The 21227-nt window shown below is 33.2% G+C and overlaps 3 protein-coding genes across 6 annotated transcripts; 2 read left to right on the top strand and 1 right to left on the bottom strand.

Moving 5' to 3' along the window:
• Positions 1-510: 510 nt before the first annotated feature.
• Positions 511-7244, bottom strand: LOC124440642 (F-box/LRR-repeat protein 4-like). 2 transcript variants are annotated; one of them, XM_046991049.1, is made up of 16 exons: positions 7197-7238; positions 6879-7106; positions 6020-6113; positions 5615-5732; positions 5384-5476; positions 4433-4661; positions 4032-4102; positions 3761-3830; positions 3541-3650; positions 3177-3289; positions 2738-2867; positions 2568-2657; positions 2346-2453; positions 2175-2258; positions 1783-1887; positions 511-1196 (listed from the first exon to the last, which is right to left on the bottom strand). In XM_046991049.1, the coding sequence occupies exons 2-16, from the start codon at positions 7074-7076 to the stop codon at positions 1067-1069; spliced, it is 1743 nt and encodes a 580-aa protein (XP_046847005.1). In that variant the 5' UTR covers positions 7077-7106; positions 7197-7238; the 3' UTR covers positions 511-1066. The 2 variants fall into 2 exon arrangements, with proteins under 2 accessions (XP_046847005.1, XP_046847004.1); XM_046991048.1 differs by having other exon boundaries at positions 6879-7244.
• A 418-nt stretch (positions 7245-7662) lies between these two features.
• Positions 7663-17745, top strand: LOC124440377 (sterol regulatory element-binding protein cleavage-activating protein-like). 3 transcript variants are annotated; one of them, XM_046990764.1, is made up of 18 exons: positions 7663-7832; positions 8613-8777; positions 9682-9781; positions 9879-10036; positions 10389-10532; positions 11112-11179; positions 11615-11729; positions 11821-11914; positions 12443-12518; positions 12871-13003; positions 13129-13241; positions 13323-13417; positions 13495-13593; positions 14182-14224; positions 14809-15026; positions 15658-15998; positions 16075-16395; positions 17630-17745. In XM_046990764.1, the coding sequence occupies exons 2-17, from the start codon at positions 8635-8637 to the stop codon at positions 16148-16150; spliced, it is 2016 nt and encodes a 671-aa protein (XP_046846720.1). In that variant the 5' UTR covers positions 7663-7832; positions 8613-8634; the 3' UTR covers positions 16151-16395; positions 17630-17745. The 3 variants fall into 3 exon arrangements, with proteins under 3 accessions (XP_046846720.1, XP_046846721.1, XP_046846722.1); XM_046990765.1 differs by lacking the exon at positions 7663-7832 and adding an exon at positions 7911-8025; XM_046990766.1 differs by lacking the exon at positions 7663-7832 and having other exon boundaries at positions 8716-8777; positions 9729-9781.
• On the top strand, positions 16336-20966 carry LOC124440464 (sterol regulatory element-binding protein cleavage-activating protein-like). Its single transcript, XM_046990856.1, has 9 exons — positions 16336-16395; positions 17630-17745; positions 17878-17953; positions 18466-18551; positions 18630-18909; positions 19533-19610; positions 19810-20025; positions 20371-20433; positions 20784-20966. Exons 1-9 carry the CDS (start codon positions 16336-16338, stop codon positions 20964-20966), a joined length of 1158 nt encoding a protein of 385 aa, XP_046846812.1.
• Positions 20967-21227: the final 261 nt, after the last annotated feature.

Raw genomic sequence — 21227 nt, 5'->3', positions numbered from 1 at the left:
TTTATATTATGTGTAACATTACATATTACTATCAAATCGTGTTAATCTCCAGGGGCCAGTTGCACAAATCCAGGATAGCTTTGTTCGTTGGATAGTAAATTTTTTTGAACGTTCAAAAAATCTCTTATAAGACAAAAATATGCGATTTGAACTGTCCAATAACTGAAATAAAATATTCTTTCGAACTAGATTACAAAATTCCTTTGTCGTCAGATAAATGTAAACATCTTTTTTACAAGTTTGAAAATTATTGCTATCCATGGGACAACGCTATCCAGGCTTCCTACAACCAGTCACTGGCTGTGAGTGGATGACACTGCTCGAAACTCCTGAGCACTTATTTTGAAATCATATCTTCCACATGTCGATTTTAGTCCCAAAGCACGTTTGTCTCATTATGATGATGAAAACTTTGTAACCATTCATAAACTTTGAAAGGCAGGAGTTAGCGAGTCTTGCAGTTCTACGCACTTGAAAAATATATACCAAATATTCATATTCACCAAATTCGTTATCGCTTGATATGAAAAACTGTATGTTTAAATGAAATATTCATTGCTGAAATATTTTAAAAAAACTATTTACACTTGATTCTACAAGCAAGTTGAAAAAAAACAGAAGCTCTTATTGATATTTGAAATATTAAAAATTTGAGGAATTCGATAAAAAAAATTATTTCACCTCTCCTTTTAATAAAAATTCACTTGCATGATGCATTGACCGATGTAGAAAATCGGATATAGCAATAAGGTAGAATGACAGTTGTCTGAAGATAACTAGCCATTAACGCGGCATCAATTATGTATGTTATGAAAAATATTCTCAACAGAATCCAAACAATTTCTTGATTTGGTAAAAATATGCAATAGTGCTAATAAAGAAAATAAAATGTCACCGGACAGATTAATTAAAAGGAAAGTGTGAACATGCAAAGTCAGTTATTTCTAGACATGTATATCTGTCGTCCATACATGGATGCATGAGTCTTATCGAGAGTATCTCTTTCATGACATGTGTTTGACTGGCGTCAACATTCAGGTGCTCAACCCACGTTCAACCACTTCTTCTAATGAGAGACACTTTTTTTCAAATCAACAAGAGGAAAACGAGCTTTCATTTCATGATACCATACACTGTCCAACTTCGAGCAAAATGACACATCAAAAAATTTGAGATTTGTGCACTCCATCAGTACCCTAAATAGTAAATACCATGTTGAATAAAAAACATTATGTATCTATGTGCACAAGTGTAAATGCTAAATGTGATAAAACCATATCATTCTCTAGCTGAAAGAGCGCTAAATTTTATTTCAAACACATATGTTGATAGCATTCCGCACTGGTAATAATCATCTTGAGTCTCAAACACACATAAAAGTTATTAGAGATAAAGCAAAGACTTCGTGAGAAGAATGGATGATGGCTATTTAATTAGAGTTTCTTTTGCGCAGTATACTTACATACAATCGTTTCTCTCATGATTTACTTTTAAATAATTACAACAAAAGTACTGATCGGGTTGCGTACATCTAGACGATTTAGTTCGGTTTTTTTAGGACACTGACTCACAGTAAGTGTTGCGCAAGCCTTTAGTTATAACAATGCTTCTATAGAATTCTCTTCTGACGTGAAAATTACGTTTATTAGTTGCCGTTTGGTACTTCCTCCAAGCTGAAGAGTTTTAGTGTCAAAAAGTTGAAATCATGGAACAAAATTTGCTCTTGTATACTTTGTTGAACTGCATACTACATTATATGGCCAACAATTATATTTTTCCTACCTTTCAGCTGACTCTTTAGAAACATTAGAGTTTCCCAAAATGTCTAACTGTTCAAGTAAAGAACAGTTCTCGGAAATAGCGAGAAGATCGTCATCTGTCAATGTTCTAAACAAAGAAAATGAAATGTAAAACACAAAAGTTTAAGTACTATAACATACCACTAAACAGTCACTGTCAACTCTGCAATCGCTAGCTGAAAGAAAGAAAATATTTCTTGAAGGCCTGCTTTCATAATTTAGTAGGTAATTTTAAACATAAATGAAACTTGAAAACATTTATTTCTCATATTTCGCTATTACGATGTGAAATCCGTAATCACTAATGCTTTCAACATGCTTCACGAATAATGAATCATTTACTGATGAACTGGTTAAAAACATTTTTGACCCTACCTTACAGCAGTCAGGAAAATCTTCTTAATCTTTTGACAATGGGTGACCAAATGACGTATAATTCCATGACTAGCCACATTTTTGCTATCGTTATAAAATCTCGACATTGTATCATCCATAATAAGAATGACAGTACACAGAACTGAAAATAAAAATTCAAAAATTCCTTACCACCAACCGAGATCAATTTCTTCAAGATTAGGACAGTGGTTGATAATGCTGATTATCCCATTTGCAGTTATTGATTTTGATCTCCATAAGTCCAATGAAAAAATATTTCTATAGTTGTTCACATAGACACGTAGCAAGAAAGAAATCAATCAAAAAAGAAGTCATTTGAAAGGAGATAATTATTAAATTACTAAATAATGTGATCAATAAAATCAAACTTACGGACAATATTGCAGGTGCGTCATCGCCTCATCATAATTTCCAAATTGATAACATCCACCAAGATTGATATATTTCAACTTTGGACAAGATCTACAAAATCAAATGACAAGCACTGATTTAGCCAGCTACATGTGTCTATCATGCTACGACGAAAACTCCATTCCGCTTACTCGACAATAATCGCTAAGTCTTTTTCGGTGACCTGAGTTCGATAAAGATTTAATCTTTTTAGATTTTTCAACATTGCAAGATTTTCAAATGCAGCACTTGGTAAGTGGATACAAGACGATAAATCCAGTTCTAAAAAACAAACATGAAACAGGCAATCAAATATAAATATGTACTCAGTTGTTCATCAAGGATTAGTAAAATAAATTACAACAGCCCAATCTTGGATACAATTATATTTGTATTGGTAAGAGGTAAGCTCAGCATAATTCTTTAGATTCAAAACAACAGCATTGCTACTAAAATAATTAAGGTAAATTTTTAAAAAAATCTATTTTGATCGCCGAATTCGCCGCCATTGCATGCACTGTTTGTATCGAAATCCAATGAAATTTCTGCATATGTCAAACCACAGACACTATATACAGCATTATGTTATACCTTCGAGGTCCGGACAAACTTCAACGATCACCTTTAAAATAGATACATCAAGAAATCTGCAGCATGATAGATAAAGACATCTCAGTGTTCCACTGTTCATGTTTTTGAGAAATCTAAAATCAAAATCACCTACTCAAAGTTTCATATATAAGTACAATATGTGCACAAATTAACAAGATTTGTGCAACACTAGCTGTTGTCACAAAAAATCGAACAGAAACTAAGCTGCATGAACAGATGACAGCATGAAAATGCGATTAGCTTAGACAGGAGTTGATACCACCAGTTAAAAGATGAATAAAACTGCACTAAAATCAGCTTACCATAAAAAAATATTCTGTATGAAGTAAGCTTTCTATTTTACCGTTCAAAGTCCTGTGTCGTGAAAAGCCCATCCGAACCGCACCATGACATGCAAAGTTTCTCGGTTGACCTACATCTGTGAGTCAAGTACTGAAGACTCACGCCATTTACCTATAAGTATATCAATATCATAAAAGACTAAGATATGTTTCATACAACCCAAATTCGATACATATTAAAAGAAAAGCTTTGAGATGTTATATAGAGTAATCTACACTAACCTTAAACCAATAGGGTTGAAGATTAAATTCTTTAAAGTACACAGGATCATAACAGCAATCGCGAAAGAATCTCGAGAAAGTAAAATCGTATGCATTGCAAGGCAGAAAAGAGTTTAACACTATGAGAAATGAGAGGGGATTAACTTTTGCAGACAATTATTCTGCTTTTGTCATTATATAAGTCGCTAATGGAAAACAAAAACTGAATTTCTCCTTGTGAAATCATCGAGAAAATATATAACAAGAAAACTTTATTTGACAATGTTCTTACCTACAGGTCTTCGAAAGATTTCCAAATTCAGAAAATCTTAGGTATGACAATATCTTATTAAATACTTCAATCTGAAAAAAAACACAAACGAAAATCCATGAATTGTTTTTATCACTAAAACGTAACAAACATGAATCATATTATTTATTTGCCTATGCAATTTCAGATCTTCACTTCCACAGCTAGCTCATCAACTGCAAATTAATTCCAAATGGGTAAACTTACCACCGAAACTTGCCCTATGGTTACCGACGTTTGTGTTGTAGCAATAAATTTTGCATTGCACTTTAGAAATATATATATGCAAGCCGTAAATTTAATTATAATGCTACTTTACAGAAAATGATTCGGGACTTTCTCACAGTTAAATTGAACTGATTCATCTCATGCATGCAACTTACTGGTAACATCGAAATATTCACTGAATCGTTCCGCACATAAGAGTTTTCGTTATTGAGATTGCTATTCATAGACATGCGTTGATGGAACGCCTCAGTCATTGAAACAATAGAATCTTCCTTTTCTTCACTATAATTGTATTCAATCTCGGATTCAACACCATGAAGATAAACAGCGTCAATCTCAGTGAAGTAATCGCATTGCTCTTGGTTGAACTCCAATCTTAGTCTCCTGTTATCAATGAAATCATCATCTTCATAATCATTGCACGAAAATAAGCCCATTTTTAGGAGATCACTGACTTTCATTTCGTGATTTGGTGAAACGGTACAACTGAACAGGATTTTTTATTACAGACTTCAACACATTCCTTCTGTTCGTCATTGTTTTCAAACACCACTTTCGTCTTCCCTACGCAGCTATAACTTTCAATCTTAAGATGCCTTCTTAATGTATCCACCTCCACGATTTTTCATTAAACTTTTTTAATGTCGAATAAACTGCTCTTATACATCCACACAATGAATTGACCACACATCGAGCAATCAAAACTCGACTAACTAAATTGGCTCTCTCTTATTGCGGATACAAACTTACAAACGTCAATCAATGATGAACCAAATCAAGTTCTATAGTCCATGGTTAGTGGTGAGTAGATTTTTCTTAATTTTACTATTCGTACATGTCGGGCAATAATTAAAAATGTGACGAGGTTCTTAAGTTACAGCATTTCCTCAGAGCATGCATTCGAGGTTGAACATCGTCTAAAATAATACGCAGCTATACAAAGAGAAACTAACAAAAAATTGTTGGCCTTGTCGACCGATGAATTGTATAAATATTCTTAGGTAAGTTAGGTGGAAATAACAAATGGAAACTAAGGATCAGAAAGTGAAAAATTGGGTATTTGAAACTTGTAACAAACAATGTACGTATAAGACATAAAACCATACCTTGTTTTAAAAGGACATTTCTTTAACGCAGGTGAAAATACTCTGGCTTTAGCTGCACATTTCCTTGGGGAGCCAGCCCACAATAAAATCCAACTGCAACGATAACCATGTTGCAAGATTAGCGACAATGTAGGGTTTGAAACTTCGAAACAAGTTATTGATATTCATTCATCTTCTCTATTAAAGCTATCTTATGTCGTAAAAAAAGTGAATTAAGTGATCAATCTTTACCGAGGAGGAATATATTTGGTTTCTGAGTCACAAGCAAGTATCCTCACAACTGCTCCTGGGTTATATGTTTCAAATATTTCTATTTTTGTCGGATACACAGAGTACGAATACCTTATATCTATTAAAATAAAGCAGAAGAAACATATTGGAAATGGAAGGAAAACACATTATTTTCATTATAAGTTCTCTCAAAAAAATTAACTAAGATGGGTAGTATCTCACAGGTCAATTTGCAAGACCTTCGACCGTTCAAAGCAAAGAGAGTTAACATATAAAGAAATTGCATCTCATTATGATTTCTCACCTTCAGATGCTCGAGACTTGTAGTAGCGAATGTTCAAGAATCAGAGCTTTTATCAAATGTATAAGCTTAAATAAACAATGAAATTCATAAGACAAACAAACCTATGAAATCTTGACTTAAAAAATCAGGTTGATGATACTGTTTAAATGATTTTAGTGATGAGGGGCAACTGCTCCACCATCTTCCATATGTTCTCTAGAGTAAAAATTATTTATTTTATTTGAAATGAAAATTTAGACATCTGAATTACTAATGTCAATAGTAAAAACAGAACCAAATATTAATTACAGCTACAAATACTTCTTTCCAGTATTATTTTCATGTATAAGTGTCATTTATGATAGAGCAGCTATGACTTTCCTGAATTAATTTATTTGCCACACAGCAAAGAAAGTAAATTGTGAACCGGAGACTTGTCAGGACACAAGTTCTAGTGGCCCCAAGTTGCTAAGCAGAAAACAAAAAATGTAACACAAAAAAACGAAGGCATTCAAGTGCATTTGCAACTCTGAGTTTACACCTGGGTTCAGTGGGTTGTTATGTATGTTTTCCAGCTTTCTCCCCAAAGATCTCAGTGAAAACAATCATACAGTAACATACTCTATTGTCAGGTTTTTTAAGTTATGCTTCGCCTTAATTAATTACATGTGTTCTCTAATAAATGCTGCACAAATTGATGAAGACATGACAAACTGTTTATTTCTAGCTCTTGCCTACAAATTAGCAGTTTGTCTTTTCCTGTATTCGATTCTTTATGCACAGTCTCCTCTTACATTATTTGCATGTCTCCCTCCAAAAAACCGCGCATCTTATTTCTTTAAAAGTTAATAAACATCCCTGCGTGTATTAGAGGAAATACGGTTGTTGATATTCACGAAATTGGTCGCAATTATTGAATTGAATTAGAAAACTTGATTTACGAACTGAAATTTTACATTTAATGCCTTGAGCAGAACTTACGAACACAAGACTTTGAGTGAAATCACCATATTTAGGATAAATGTTGGTTTCTCCCACAACGTTAGCAACAGTATAACTTTTTGACAGATCTGAGCCATACTGACTGGAAAAATCTACAACTTCATTCACTGTCTGGCGTTTCACAGTTCTTGAAACATGTCTATTCTTGACAATGTCGTTGGTAATGAAGGTAGCCATTCATTCATTGCCATCTGAGTTTAATATATTCTAAAATAAAGGTTCACACAATCTCTATCGAGTGCTGAAATCTTCAATGGCAGATAAATAAAAACCGCTATGTAAGTGTTACAAATTTACTATGTTGTAACTTGTAGCGTGCTTCGGTATGTTTGTTTATCTCCGGAACCGAACATGACTCTATTGCGTAACACTCCTCAAAGCCCAATTAGCCCATCCTCCAAAGATGAATACTTTTTTACATTCCGTGAAAATTAGACTAATGTACGTGGTCATATTGTCACAAGTAAAAATTAGACAAGTTTTTCAAATGTACGGTAGCACAGGTTGCCACGTCGTTGTCTATTTTTAACAATTTCTTTAAAAATTTGTTTTGGATATGTCACTCGATGTTGTTTTGCGTTCAACCAACATGTTCTTTGTTTTTTCGGCGAGGGCGTGGAGCTAATTGAAGAAGAATTAACTCTTTTCTGAGCAGAGGTCTAATGACATTCTCAACACTCTATATTGTGGTATTTTACAATACACTGACAAAGAAAACACGAGAAAACACACGTGTATAATTATATAATAATACCCAAAAATGGCGGCCCGACTAAAACCGTGGGTGTGATGCTCGTTATAAGATTTCAATTGTTTTCACTTGTTAGTCACTACTATAGCCAACACGTTTCTACATTGTCCTGTAGAATTTGTACTGGTGAACACATCTTGATTTTATGATAGGGCTTTTGCGATATAATAATTTATTAGAAGGTACGTATGAGGCCAGGTGTTGCATCATTCTCATATCAAAACTCATGAGTCGCGAAGTCAATGTTATTGTGCACTTTTCGGCATTTTTCGTTGAGAGATAGGTCAACCGTCAATTTCAGTATTAGCATTGGTGGCAGACACAACTAACGCAATTGTTTTAATTGACGATTGTACCGGTCAGGCGGTCATAGCGGTCAGTTTCTTTGGTAGCTGGTATGATTGTAGTAAAATATGTATGAAACAATCATGTTGATTGTAAACTCACTTGAAAAATCATTGATTAGAATCTTTAAAATCTGGCGGCCAGATTTATATGATCTGCATGCAAAATGCAGCAAAAAATTATATTGAAGTATCACAAGTGCTTGCATTTGTACCTATATTTTGAGCATTTGAAAATGAAGAATCAACTCATGTCATTTTATATTTCTTTGGTCTATACACCTTTGGTGATGAATTTACATGATAACTATTGTCTCTCGTTTGTGGCTTTTATCCTGCATATCAATTACAATGTTTTCATTGATGGGCAAAACTCATATGAAGTTACTGAGTTACCGAGTTTGCAATCCATTTGAATCTCTGCTGTGATTCATTTGAATCCTAACTCTGCACCCAGAAATTTGAAATCAGGGATAGGTGCAGAATAGTTTTGTTAAAGAGGAGGGAGGTGCTATTTTGAATTAGATTTTGGTGGCAACCCCTCTAGCATCTCTCCTCCTAGCACCCCCTCCCAATAACCCCCCATGTTTAATTCCTATTTATGTTCTTCTGTTTTAGAAAAGAAGACATTAAGCAACAGATGCAAGAAGTCAGTGAGGATGACTATCCTGCAGTTTCAGATAGAAGTTTATTAGAAAGAATTTATTATCATCATGGTCTTTTCTGTGCCAATCATCCTGGTGTGATTATATGCATTTGTGCAGTTTTTGTATTTACATGCAGGTAAGGAAAATTCATGTTCATTACTTGGTAGCATAAATGCATAATAAGAAACATATGTACTCTGAAGAAAAGGTACAATAATGGGCTTAAAGCTAGCAAGAAATTTTCACTATTTGATTTCACAGCCACAGAATCAACAAATCCTTCCCATTAAATTCACACTTCCATACTCATACTTTCTTGGAATTGATGTAATTGCACATGTATAATTAGAACCACAGTTAGCTTTTAAGTAGAGTCTAACAATGAATTTACAATGAATTTGAATTATAACTATATAAAAAAACTGTCTTTTCTCAAATATTGAGTTGAACTTTTTCTTCAGAATATTTTTCTTATTATTCTTAAAAAAAATTGTTGGTTGGTAATGTGATTTCTTACTTGGTAGCCATATGAGCTACATAAGGAGCATTTAAAACTTATTTGAAAAGTCAACATTTCTTTTCAATAACAAGCCTTTTCATATTTTTGCTTCACTCTATATTACAACTAACTATTGCTTTTGTAGCCAATTACATTCCACATTTAAGTAATTTTTTAATATATGTATTTTTTGTAATCATAATAATCATTTTGTTCACGATATTAGTATAATCACCTGTAAAAATCTTAACTAAAATCCTGCAAGAGATCTTGTGTAGAATCCTTTCAATATCTTAAGTATAATTCAGAAATAAAATCCTATACAAACATTGCCTAATTACCCTATTGCCCTGTGTATTCTAGCATATACATATACAGTATGGTTTGTATGTGCATGCATATCCTTATTATCTTATCAACAGCATTAAATTTTGAACCTCTCTGCCATCCAGCTACTTTATTAATCACTTTTGATTTTGCCATTCATATATTTTCAATTGCATTTAGTAAGCCCATTGATTGTGTTATTCTAAAATTCCAGTGCACCAATTCTTATCTTCTTTTCATTGGATGCCAAAATTCCTTCAGAATGGAATGAGACAATATCAGCAAAGAATGTAAATGAAAATAAGCCAAACTGGGTAACCCAAAAATTGTTTATCTCATTTGATTTATCAACTTGTTGGAATTAATTTTTGTACACACACACATCTAGCATATCTTGATATTTTATTGTAGTTAAAAGAAAAGCCTGCTGTATACATTCAACAAGTAGCTGTTAGTGTTTTACTTGGTAAAGTAAACAACAGTTTGATGTTACCCTATGGATTACATGAAGCTTTCCATCCTGTTTTTGAGATAGTTGATTTTTTGAATGAATATCAATTTACTGAAAGGTAAGGCTTGTCAATGAATGAACTTTAGTTAGGTATTTCCATAATTTTGTAGTAAGCACTATTGCTAATGCATTATAGTTATTGCTAATGCCTTATAGTTATTTATTATGCATTAATTTTTGCAATAGAATTTCAAAAGACTTTTTTCAGCATGTGTTTGTACATTATACATATAGCAATAGTGCTTTTGAGCAATAGTGCTTCTACAAAATTATGGAAAAAGTTTAGTATTTATAAATACTAAATTGCTTCTTATTTATGATATTTGTTACTGCCTTGTGAACATATTTAGGGAATTTTTGAATAAATTCAATTTTAAATAGTTTTTTTTTCCATTTTTTAACATGCATAGCAATGGAAAAAGAATGAAGATAACTGATCTTTGCTTTCTTATACGTCATTATGATTCATTCTTGCTTGGTGAAGAGGCAAAATTTTTACCAAGAGATGGATGTCTTCAAATATCTCCAGCCAATCTTTGGAATGACGTTGCTAGGTAACTAACCTTCCCTGTGTTGATTTTGTTATAAAAGATAAACGTGTTTGAATATTGGAATATAAAATGGTCATAGGTATCTTTATATGTTTTTTTTGAGTGTCATTACGTTGATAAGATTTTCACGTAGATACATTGGTAAGATTATAAAAACACTTTTATCATTCACTTCTCCTTTCCTGTCATGAATTTTCTCCACAAGTTCACAACCTAAACTTTACGTACGTATGTGAGTTGGTCTAAGGTCTATTAACTTCCACTTTCACAAAGACCCTTTTGAATTTTGAAATCTGTACTAATATTCTTTCTTCTTTTTGTTTTGATATCTACTGATATTTAAAGTTGTCACCTTTGGACTGCCAGTTCTTACTTATGCACTCATTCACTTAAGCAACCGTTGAAATAACTCCTATTTACACTTTATAATTTACTGGTTTCAAATTCAACAACTACGTACTTGTTTTATGAGTAACCCTAAGAAATATCAGTAATTGCCATATTCTTTTTGTTTCTATTTTGCATTATGTAATGAAGTCTTTTTGTGTCATTTATAAACTTAACGAATGTTTCTAATTTCAGTTTTCATACTGATAAAGATATTGTAAGTAAAATATATGGAAAGTCAAGGGATAACGTCAGTTTGAAAGGTAAACATGATGCTTAATATACTCAAATTTGCATGTTTGGGGTAATAGGGAATATTTCTGGTTGGTTCAAAATGCAGTAAAGTACAATATGCTGCGAAAATGGAAAACCAAAAGGCGAATAGCTTGTGACTGTGTTTCTAGCTATTCATGTGTGATTGACCCAATGAGAAACCATTCATATTAAATTGATACTTATTGTAAACAGTAGCGAAGCCAGCCTTTTTTTACTTCTAAAATATAAATATTTTTGTGTTTGTCACTGGAAAAACAATGACTGGAATAAATTTTCTAAAGAAATGAATAATAATTTTACCGAAAAATTTGCCTAGTAGTGATGGCTTCGCCACGGACTGTGAAAAGATATGAAGACTATTCTCAAAGATTATTAAATTATCATTTTTACTAACAATGATTTCTTGTTGGTATTTCTTTCAGAAAATATATTTGGAGTACCTCTTCAAGCAATAGGTTTGTTTCCTTTGCCCGGAAGTAATGAGTGCCTTGTCATTCGTTATGCCGTCACTATTGTATTGGAGGAATTCCACCAAAAGTTAGTATCTATGTACATGCACATATTTTTTTGGATAATTGAAATTTGAGACATAATGGGATGTTATAATTATATTTTATGCGAATTTCAGCTTTATGGAGAATATGAAGAAAAATTTGCACAACAAGTTTCCAGCCATAGTCGAAGTTGAAAGAAGTTCTACTTTGGTTCATATACATTACGAGGTAATATAGCGTTTGTTTTTTTATCACCATGTTGTCCATCTTCAACTAAGTGATAATTGAGAAATATTATTCAGTATAGGAAACATGTTAAAAGCTTTAATTATTAATCGCACTTACGTAATGAAAACGTGTTGGGCCAATCTCACGTGACGATGGCGACGTATGGCATTTATACACCGTAACTTTGTTGTTACTCTTGACAATAAATAGCGAAGACTTTACAAATTACTGCTTTCAAATTTTTTTACTGTTTTTCTCGAAGATATACAAAGGCAAATGTGTTGCTTCGCGTGTGTAACAAACAAAAAGTGACGTTCTCCATGTTGTATTAACAAGTGTCACATTTTGATATTGCTGAGAGTACATAAAATATTCTTTAGTCAAACTGAAATAGAGATATTAACATAACAAAACATACATGCTGTTTCAAAACTTTTTTCATACATGCTCTATTTTAGAAAATTGTCCAGTTTTGTTTCTATAGAGATTCATGTCTTGTTGTGTACGTTTTTTGCTTTTTTATTTTAGGGTGAAAATATCATTGAAATATACCATCTGTGTTTTGTATATTTTATCGTTTTCATATATCTTGGTTTTTCATTATGTAAGTAATGGAACAATGTATTTATTCTCACACTGAGTCCCACATAGAAATCGTGCTGTCACCAATTCATAACAAACTCATTTCTCCGTCATTGCCAAGACTCTGGCTGAAATATTTCAAACCAAGCAATTATAGTAGAGTATAGAGTCATTTGATCCGAGGTGATTTTGATGCCTCACTCAGTGAGAGTGATTTAGCTTTTAAAATGTCGGCGTAAGTCGTACGCAGTAACGCTAAAATAGTATCCACACCCACGCACACATGTCTAAAACGGAGATTTATCTCCCTCCAAGATATATATATATATATATATTCATATGCAACGTGTATAATTTTTTTGTATTTTGTTTAGCCAAAATAGAGATGGTGAAATCTAAACTTGGTCTTGCACTTAGTGCTGTTGTGACTGTTGTTGCTTCACTTGCAATGGCTGCAGGATTGTGTGTATTTTTTGGTGTGGTTCCTTCTCTAAGCAGTAGACTGAGGTAATTCATTTGATTTTCTCTGTTTTTCTTACGTGATGTAGTTCCACTTAAATTCGAACTCTACTCTAGTTCTGTACTATATCTTTATGAATTAATTGAACAACTGAGTTTTTCGTTGCGTATAGTGAAATCTTCCCATACCTCGTTATCATTATTGGACTAGAGAATATTTTGGTGATAACGCGATCTATCGTCTCCACGCATCCGTGTCTTCCTGTCCCCGTTCGTGTTGCCGAAGGTTAATATTCGTTTTGTTTTGCGTTCTCAATTTTTCAACATCTTTTTAAATTTCTGACTCGTGGCTATTTGATATTTTCAGGTTTGAGTAGAGAAGGTCGATCCATCACGTTAAACTTAGTTACCGAACTTCTGTTGCTTCTGTTTGGTTACTTCACTTTCGTACCTGTTGTTCAGGTGCATTAAATCTTATCTAGATTTGGCTCTTCACTTTTGTGCTAATGTTGTTTTGGCTTTCGTTTATTTTCATATAGGAGTTTTGTATGGTTGGAGGTGTGGGCGTTCTTACTGACTTTTTCCTGCAAATAGTATTCTTTGCGACTGTTCTTTCCATTGATCTAAGTCGTCTTGAGGTAAATATATGATGTCATAAATCAGACAGTGTAACCATTTTTCTGCAACCTCGTATGTGAAGATGTTTATATTTTCGAATTGTTTGCCAATGAGTAGAGGTTCTCATCTTCATCTATGTATATATTATATGTTATGACAGCGTTCTTACGTGATGAAAATAATATATTTTTGCTTAAGTTAAATATTCATCCGTTTACTTGGAGGCATATGATCGTGTTTAAACTCATGTGAAGTCATGTGATCATATGTGAACTCATTTGAAATTATATTATGTTATGTTGTTTTATCTCAATTCTTATAAAGGTTTTATTAAGTCGGCTTATTCAATTTGAAGCCATGTTTTCTTATGTTATAGCTCATGTGACGTCATTTGCTCCTATGTGAACTCATGAAGTCATGTAATTTTAAGTCTTAATATTCATAAACTACGCCATAGACAATTTTCATAGGTTTCTTTTTCGTTCATATGGTAATGTAACTTGCATGAGAGGTCCATGCGTCAAATTTTTTAATACTTTTTGTAAGCGGTATTGCTTTACAGACTTAAATGCATATTCTTCATAGAAATTTTATTTCTTTATATTTAGCCTTCCACGCAGTACATGAAGTCTCCGCATGTTGAAATTAATGGTAAAAGATTTACACTTGAGTTTACAGTTGTGCTTCCACGCTAGAAATGTTTGTGGGGCAACTTGCAGCAAAGTTAGTCAAAGCGTGGCGATTTTTATTTAACAAAAGAAAAACAACATTAAGATTGAAGTAGCCGTTAAACTGATTTGTAAGTCATACCATAACCATTAAATGTAGTGGAATATTTCCCGAAGAAAGCATGGAAAAACTCGTCTCGAACCAAATCTATGTTTTGTCCTTTCATATGTCACGTATCTTACTATGTTATTCCATTTTTTTAATCATAAATGTTTTTCCCTTGTTTGGCTTTTTTTACTTTTGTTACACTTTACAATAGGGAATGTAGTACATGGTACTCCTTGATATGTTTGATGTTTGCTTATAACTGAATTTTATTAATTTGTAAATAATTTTCATAGTTTAACAAAGAAAACTTGTGACGTCATGTTATACCCGAAGTTGTAGCTTTTATGCTTCAAGTTACCCCACAGTTTCTTAATCGTTATAGATCTAGTTTAAATGTTTGATTTATTGGGATATTTAGAAAAAGAGTCCTCAGTTTAAACCATTTGTCACCATTCTAGTGTCCAACAGTATGCGGCCAACTCAAAAACCAAGTAATGTTACAGAAGCTAAAGCGTTACCTGAAAAGACCGCTGTACATAAAGCAAACAACTGGAGTGATGTTTGGGCATATCTCTGTAATCCAAAAAAGATATTTTCTTTGCGTCAAGATCTTCCAAAGAGATTAAACTTCGCCTATTTTTGGGCAAGGACAAGAATAGCTCAGAGAGGAATTATGGTATGCTAAAATTGTTCTTGTTTTAGGGCGTATCTAAAAGTTTCATCTTCTATGAATAAAAATGTGTTTTGTTATTTGTTACATTGTGTGTTGTCTGCACTTGTACGCTGTTTGTTAAAGTACCATTTATTATAATTCAAGTCACTGTCGTTTCTATGAGTCAATCACATGCATTTATTACTACAAACAAGCATTTTTGTTGAAAATCCTTTGATCTAATCCGTGCTGTGTAATAATATACATGCATAATAATACTGAACAAAACCGATAAGATCTTTGGGAGAACTCGAGAGCAGATCAGTGCAACCCCGAAATCAAAGGTCGATGGTTTCACCTGCTTGAGATTTCTCACAAACGTTTCATAGTTTTTGCATAAGCAAGTGCAAACACGAAAAGCATGTTTTATTTCTTTTATAAAATAACAATAACACGAAATCGACAAATTTTGAATGAACATTTTAATTTCTCCTCTAACATGTATTCGTGATTGATATGCAAGCTCTCCTTCATTGATGGAGTTAATTAGTTGAACTCAGATCAGTTTGCACAGACTAATGCAAGCACGACTATAGCGCTCGCGTTTTATTGTTTTTGTTAATGTGCAATTTTGCTCACACTTTGCTTTTGTTAGGTTTTCGCCATCGTTTACTTTATATATATCACATCGTCGACGATTTCTTTTACGGAGGAAAGTTCCACAGGGATGAAAGAAAAAAACTCCAATGGAAATCACTCAAATACACATTCTAAAAACGTTTCAAAACAAGAACTTTTCAACACATCTGCTTCTTTTAATAAAGTCAAATTTCTTTATTCCTACGTAACGGAATCCAAAGAAAAACGTATAAAAAAAGAACGTAGAAATCTTGATTCCTGTGATGATAAATTCAAGCGTACGGGATTTTGGAGAAATCTTTCGCGACAACACTGGCCGGAGTTTTTAGACCTTTATGGCATTAATTTGATGGATAGGTAAACCATTGTCTCTCAATGTTCTCCGCTTGTTTTACTTCATGTACTGATGGTAAAGTTTTTCTATATTTTATAGATATATCACTGTCCTACCTCAAATCAATCTTCAGTTTAAAATGAACAAAACTCGTCTCACCGATAATACAAATTAACTGACAATTTGTCAAAGTTCTATGAAGATTTTAGCAAAGACTTTAGGCGCTCGTCTCGAGATCATGCTGTTGAACTGGCTGGTCTTGTGAAGATCGTGTATCTTATAACGGCTATCGTTGTAATTATCTCTGTTTACCTCATTTATCAACTACTATCCACAAGACCCCGACATAAGTTGAGAAAAATGAAACCGAAATCTGTCATGCTTCTCACATCTCCAATAATTCTAGATGGCCATCGTCAGGTATCAAATATTTATCTCGACAATTATTTGCAGTTTATTTGGTATAGCCAAAGCACTTTCACTAAATTCCTAGGGAAATTTTAAATTTTTATTTTGACGTAGCTGAACCTAATTTGTGTCCAACCTCTCTACTAAGTCAAGAAAACGGCGTTTCATTGACTTGAAACTGTTCGCACAAAACCCTGAGTTTTAGTTTAGGGCAACATAGGACAAAGGAAAGAAGCCCTACAAGTATATTGTTGCTTAGCTCCTCCAATTTGCATTTGAAAGTAAACTCAATTTGCAATGACTGTAGCGGTTTTCTACCTTCTTTTTTCTCTTCATTAAATGCAACTCTTGTATGTTGGAAAAAAAGAGAATGGGAAGAAATTAGTCATGAAATCTCTTTTTTTGTGGTCAAGATAGCTGTGAATCAGATTTTCCGTGAATTTTTCATAGTTATAGGCTAGCCAAACACAAGATGTAGAAAAAACTGTTGAACGTTCTTATTGACTTAGATTGTGTGAACTGTAAAGTCCAACACCTCACTCTGTCCTTCGGACTCACTGAGTGTTGCGTCAAAATTTCCTCATAATTATTCGTAAACGGCATTTTTGCTCAACTGATTGCTTGAGTTTCCAAAATTTTTGCAAAAATCTTGCCATCAATAGAGCAAGGACTTTGCTATAGATTAGAGAGAGTGTTATTTTTAGGTTGCACTCAGTGAGTGTGTGCGAGCTATTACGTAGAATACTGCATGATGTAAGTCACTCATTGAGTGTGTGCGAGCTATTACGTAGAATACTGCATGATGTAAGTCACTCAGTGAGTGTGTGCGAGCTATTACATAGAATACTGCATAATGTAAGTTACTCAGTGAGTGTGCACAAGCTATTACGTAGAATACTGCATGATGTAAGTCACTCAGTGAGTGTGTGCGAGCTATTACGTAGAATACTGCATGATGTAAGTCACTCAGTGAGTGTGTGCGAGCTATTACGTAGAATACTGCATGATGTAAGTCATTCAGTGAGTGTGCTCAAGCTATTACGTAGAATACTGCATGATGTAAGTCACTCAGTGAGTGTGTGCGAGCTATTACGTAGAATACTGCATAATGTAAGTCACTCAGTGAGTGTGTGCGAGCTGTTACGTAGAATACTGCATGATATAAGTCACTCAGTGAGTGTGTGCGAGCTATTACGTAGAATACTGCATGGTGTAAGCATTGATTTTGCTCTTTATCTCTTCACAGAATATTGAATGTCTTGAGTGCAGCAATGGTGTCATTGTTAGTTCGTGTCTTGAAGGCATTGTTCGCGTGTGGGATGCTAAAACAACTGAATGTATCAACGTTTATGAAAGAGAAAGGTTGTTTACTTAAGTATACATTTATTTATCATGGAATTTGTCGACTTATTTAGATTAGTTGCAATCACCATGAGAAATTTAATCTGTACAAGCAAGGATGCTTTATTTACAGCAGTCTTTATTGCATTTTAGTAATCTATCACAAATTTGGGCGTTATGTACCTGGGAATGTTTTATCGCCGTTGGATGTACTAATGGGAATCTTGAGGTACTTGGTATAAATTTTCCATTTGACCACTTTATAATCCTTATTCAAAAAGAAAACACTACCAAAACACAAAATTTACCAAGAAAAAGATTAAAATATTCTTGATGAACAAGTATACTTGTTAAAAATTTTGTAATTATTTACGATACGTTTTCATAAATAGTAACTATGCATCCTGTTATTTGTAAAATCATAACGAAACGAAACAGTTAATCCAATTGGTCATTGCCACATGACTATTAACTGAACTGGATGTTTCCCTCGTGATGCATGAAATCATGAATCAAAAAAATTAAATGGAAGTTAATGAAATAATTGTATGAGTTTTTTTATGGTTGGATTCAATTACAAGTCAAAAGGCAGAGTTTTAGTTTCAAACTTTGCACTATCCTTGAATCCCAAGTTTAATAATTAATAATTTCAATTCTTAGTTGATACATCCTAGCTACATTGTTCGTGTTTCCAATTGATGTGTTTGCATTTCATGAACATTGCTCATTGACTTTTCATAGATTTGGAACATTTCTACTGGAGTAAATTGCTTCCTTTATGAAGATGATTCTTCAGGAGTAACTGCTATCCGTTATATTCCTGAAAAGTAAAATTTATTTTACTCTGACGACATGTTCGCTTAATGATTTCCAATGCAAATATATTTTGGTTATTTGTTTTGTAGCCGCACTATAGTTGTATGTAGACTGAATGGTTACATTGAATTTACCGAGCTTGGAAATCGATTGCTTCCTGATTTTTCATCAGCTAGCAATAAAAATGGTTTACTTGCGAACTTGCGAAAAAAGACGCAATCCAATCCATCATCATGGAGATTTATTAAAGACAGCGTCTCAAATCAACAGTTTATCTGTCATTTTAATCGAGCTCATGGGAAGACTGTCAGTGTTGTTGAAATATGTAAGGATTTGGTTATCACTGCAAGTTTTGATAGCCTGTTGAAGGTAACTTTTTATTTCGCAAAGTGTATGTTTTTCGATTGACAAACTTATTTCAGCTGGTTAAGTGGCCTTGCTTTAAGACACATTTCCATTCACAAACTAAGAAATCTTTCTTCTATGCGTCTTCATTTGGTTTTAAGTTTTGGCATTAAAGTGTGGCTCAAAGTGAAATTATTTGCATTAAAACAGTTACAGCTATCATTTTTTCTTGACACGTATATTTCTGTGTGCAAATGAAGTTAACAACTTGCTTTTTCGGAATAAGTATGTATGACTTTATTAAAACATCTTGTTTTGCACGCCATTATCTCTTAACAAATATGCCAACAAACGACGGACGAAATATAGGAAAAGGGTTTTTTCTTTCAAAATGTTTGTAGTTGAGTTACAAAAAAAATGCTCTGAATCAAATTTTTGTCAAAATTTGCATGTGAATGAAACGATTTTTCGAATTTTAGCCTAATCTTGCAGGACATCAAATAATTTTGACTCATTGTTTTTTGGAGTCTTTGTCAAAGGACCTTGTAATCTCTATATACTGTGTATTTCTTAGCTACTTGTTCCTGAGTTATTTCGTATTTAACCTTTTGGATGACTTCATTAAAAAAATCGTCTTTTATGTGAAGGTATTCCGTTCGCAGAATGGTGTTTGTCTATTTACACTTCGAGGGCATACGACGACCGTTACTGCTCTTCAAACCCAGGTAAAGCATTCCTCAGTTCAGAGCTTATTGTCGTTAGAAACTCTTCATGAAAGAAAGTATTTATTATACAGTAACCTTATTCTTGATTTGCTTTTCAAAGACCAATTCCTACATTGCAATAATATTGGTTGGATGAGCTGTAAAACATAGTTCTACTTTGTGTAAACACATGCAATCTATATCTTGTGTATTTTTGCAGCCTGAAATAGGTGCCATTAGTGGCTCGTCGAATGGTGAAATGCGGATGTGGAGTTTGATCTCAGGTGAAAGTGATCGTTTTTCGTCCAAACATTCAGCTTCTATTGTCGCGATAGTTTTTACACTTTCGTGTATTGCAAGTCTCGACATCGCTGAAATGTTATGTATTTGGGATCTTAATACGAGACGTTGTCTTTATAGATGGTCAAGAACGCATGTGAGTCGATTATATATTCAATATATCTGTATAGTTAGCAACCTGTTTAAGCTTCAATTTCACTAATAATTTTGGGAAAAGTATTTGGTTATATTCAACTTGCGTAAAAACTAATATTTGTTGCGTGACTATCACCTGCCTTGGGAAGTCAAAACACGTGGTTTGATGCTGTTCATTAAAGTATAAGACAAAATTTGTTAAATATTTAATGAAGCACACATTCAAACATTAGATAACATTTTGATGCAGTAATCAAGTTATTTGTTGTCCTGCAAACCCTAACTCATTTTCGTGCTTTTTTGTTCGTTTTGTTGAGACTGTTTATCTTGATTTGCATGTTTTCAGTTTCCTGGTGGTTGTCTCAGTCTTACTGAAATGTCAAGAAATACAATTGTTTGTGCTGGTAGAGTAAGTGTGCTCGATTATTTATTCAACTTTTCTTTTTATTAATTAATTTTCACCTGCTAACTAAGTAAATTCCACCAGCATGCAACCTTCATCATGCAATATACATAAATGTATTTAAAAATAGGCGTTTTCTTTACAACTGTATAGTTGAACATATTAAGAAAACGACATAGTTTTTAGCCGGTTGTTTGTTTGGATTTAATCTTTTAAAAAAAGATTTTAGTATTTATATCATCTGTGATAAGCAATACATCCCTTTCCGAAAACATATCGAATTTTTCTCCGCTCATTTTATTTATTAGTTATTTATACTTGCGGGAAGTTGAGCATTAAAATTTTATTTTTTCCAGGATAGTTTGGCAGTCGTAGAACTGACTCGAGGTCAAGTATTAAGAGTTGTTGAACTAGAGCAGAAATATGACCACGTTTTTATAACTCGCGTATTGAAGTGCGAAGAAAATAGTGTGGTTTGTGATTATGGCGAAAGACTTGTTATTTTAACTTTTTATGAAAAGGAAGATAAGAGTAGTTAGGCATGTCGGCATGCATTCAAATGCTTTGTGGTAGTCTGCATAAATGTTTCAATACATCATGCAGACTCAAAACGTTAAATAATAGGTTAGGAGTCTCAGGACCCTTTGACAGGATGGAGCCATTTCAGGACCTTCTTCAATTCACCTGCAATATAAGTCGAATTCATATTTGCTCTAATGGTAAGGAGACCTTCGATATACGGTATAAACATTAATAAAGTATTGATGATTTATGAACTATGTGCATTTGTAAACTATATT

Source organism: Xenia sp. Carnegie-2017, unplaced genomic scaffold (assembly GCF_021976095.1).
Source record: "Xenia sp. Carnegie-2017 unplaced genomic scaffold, XeniaSp_v1 HiC_scaffold_2, whole genome shotgun sequence".
Taxonomy (NCBI): domain Eukaryota; kingdom Metazoa; phylum Cnidaria; class Anthozoa; order Malacalcyonacea; family Xeniidae; genus Xenia; species Xenia sp. Carnegie-2017.
The sequence above is the reverse complement of the archived record's forward strand: the minus strand, read 5'-3'. Positions and strand labels throughout refer to the sequence as shown.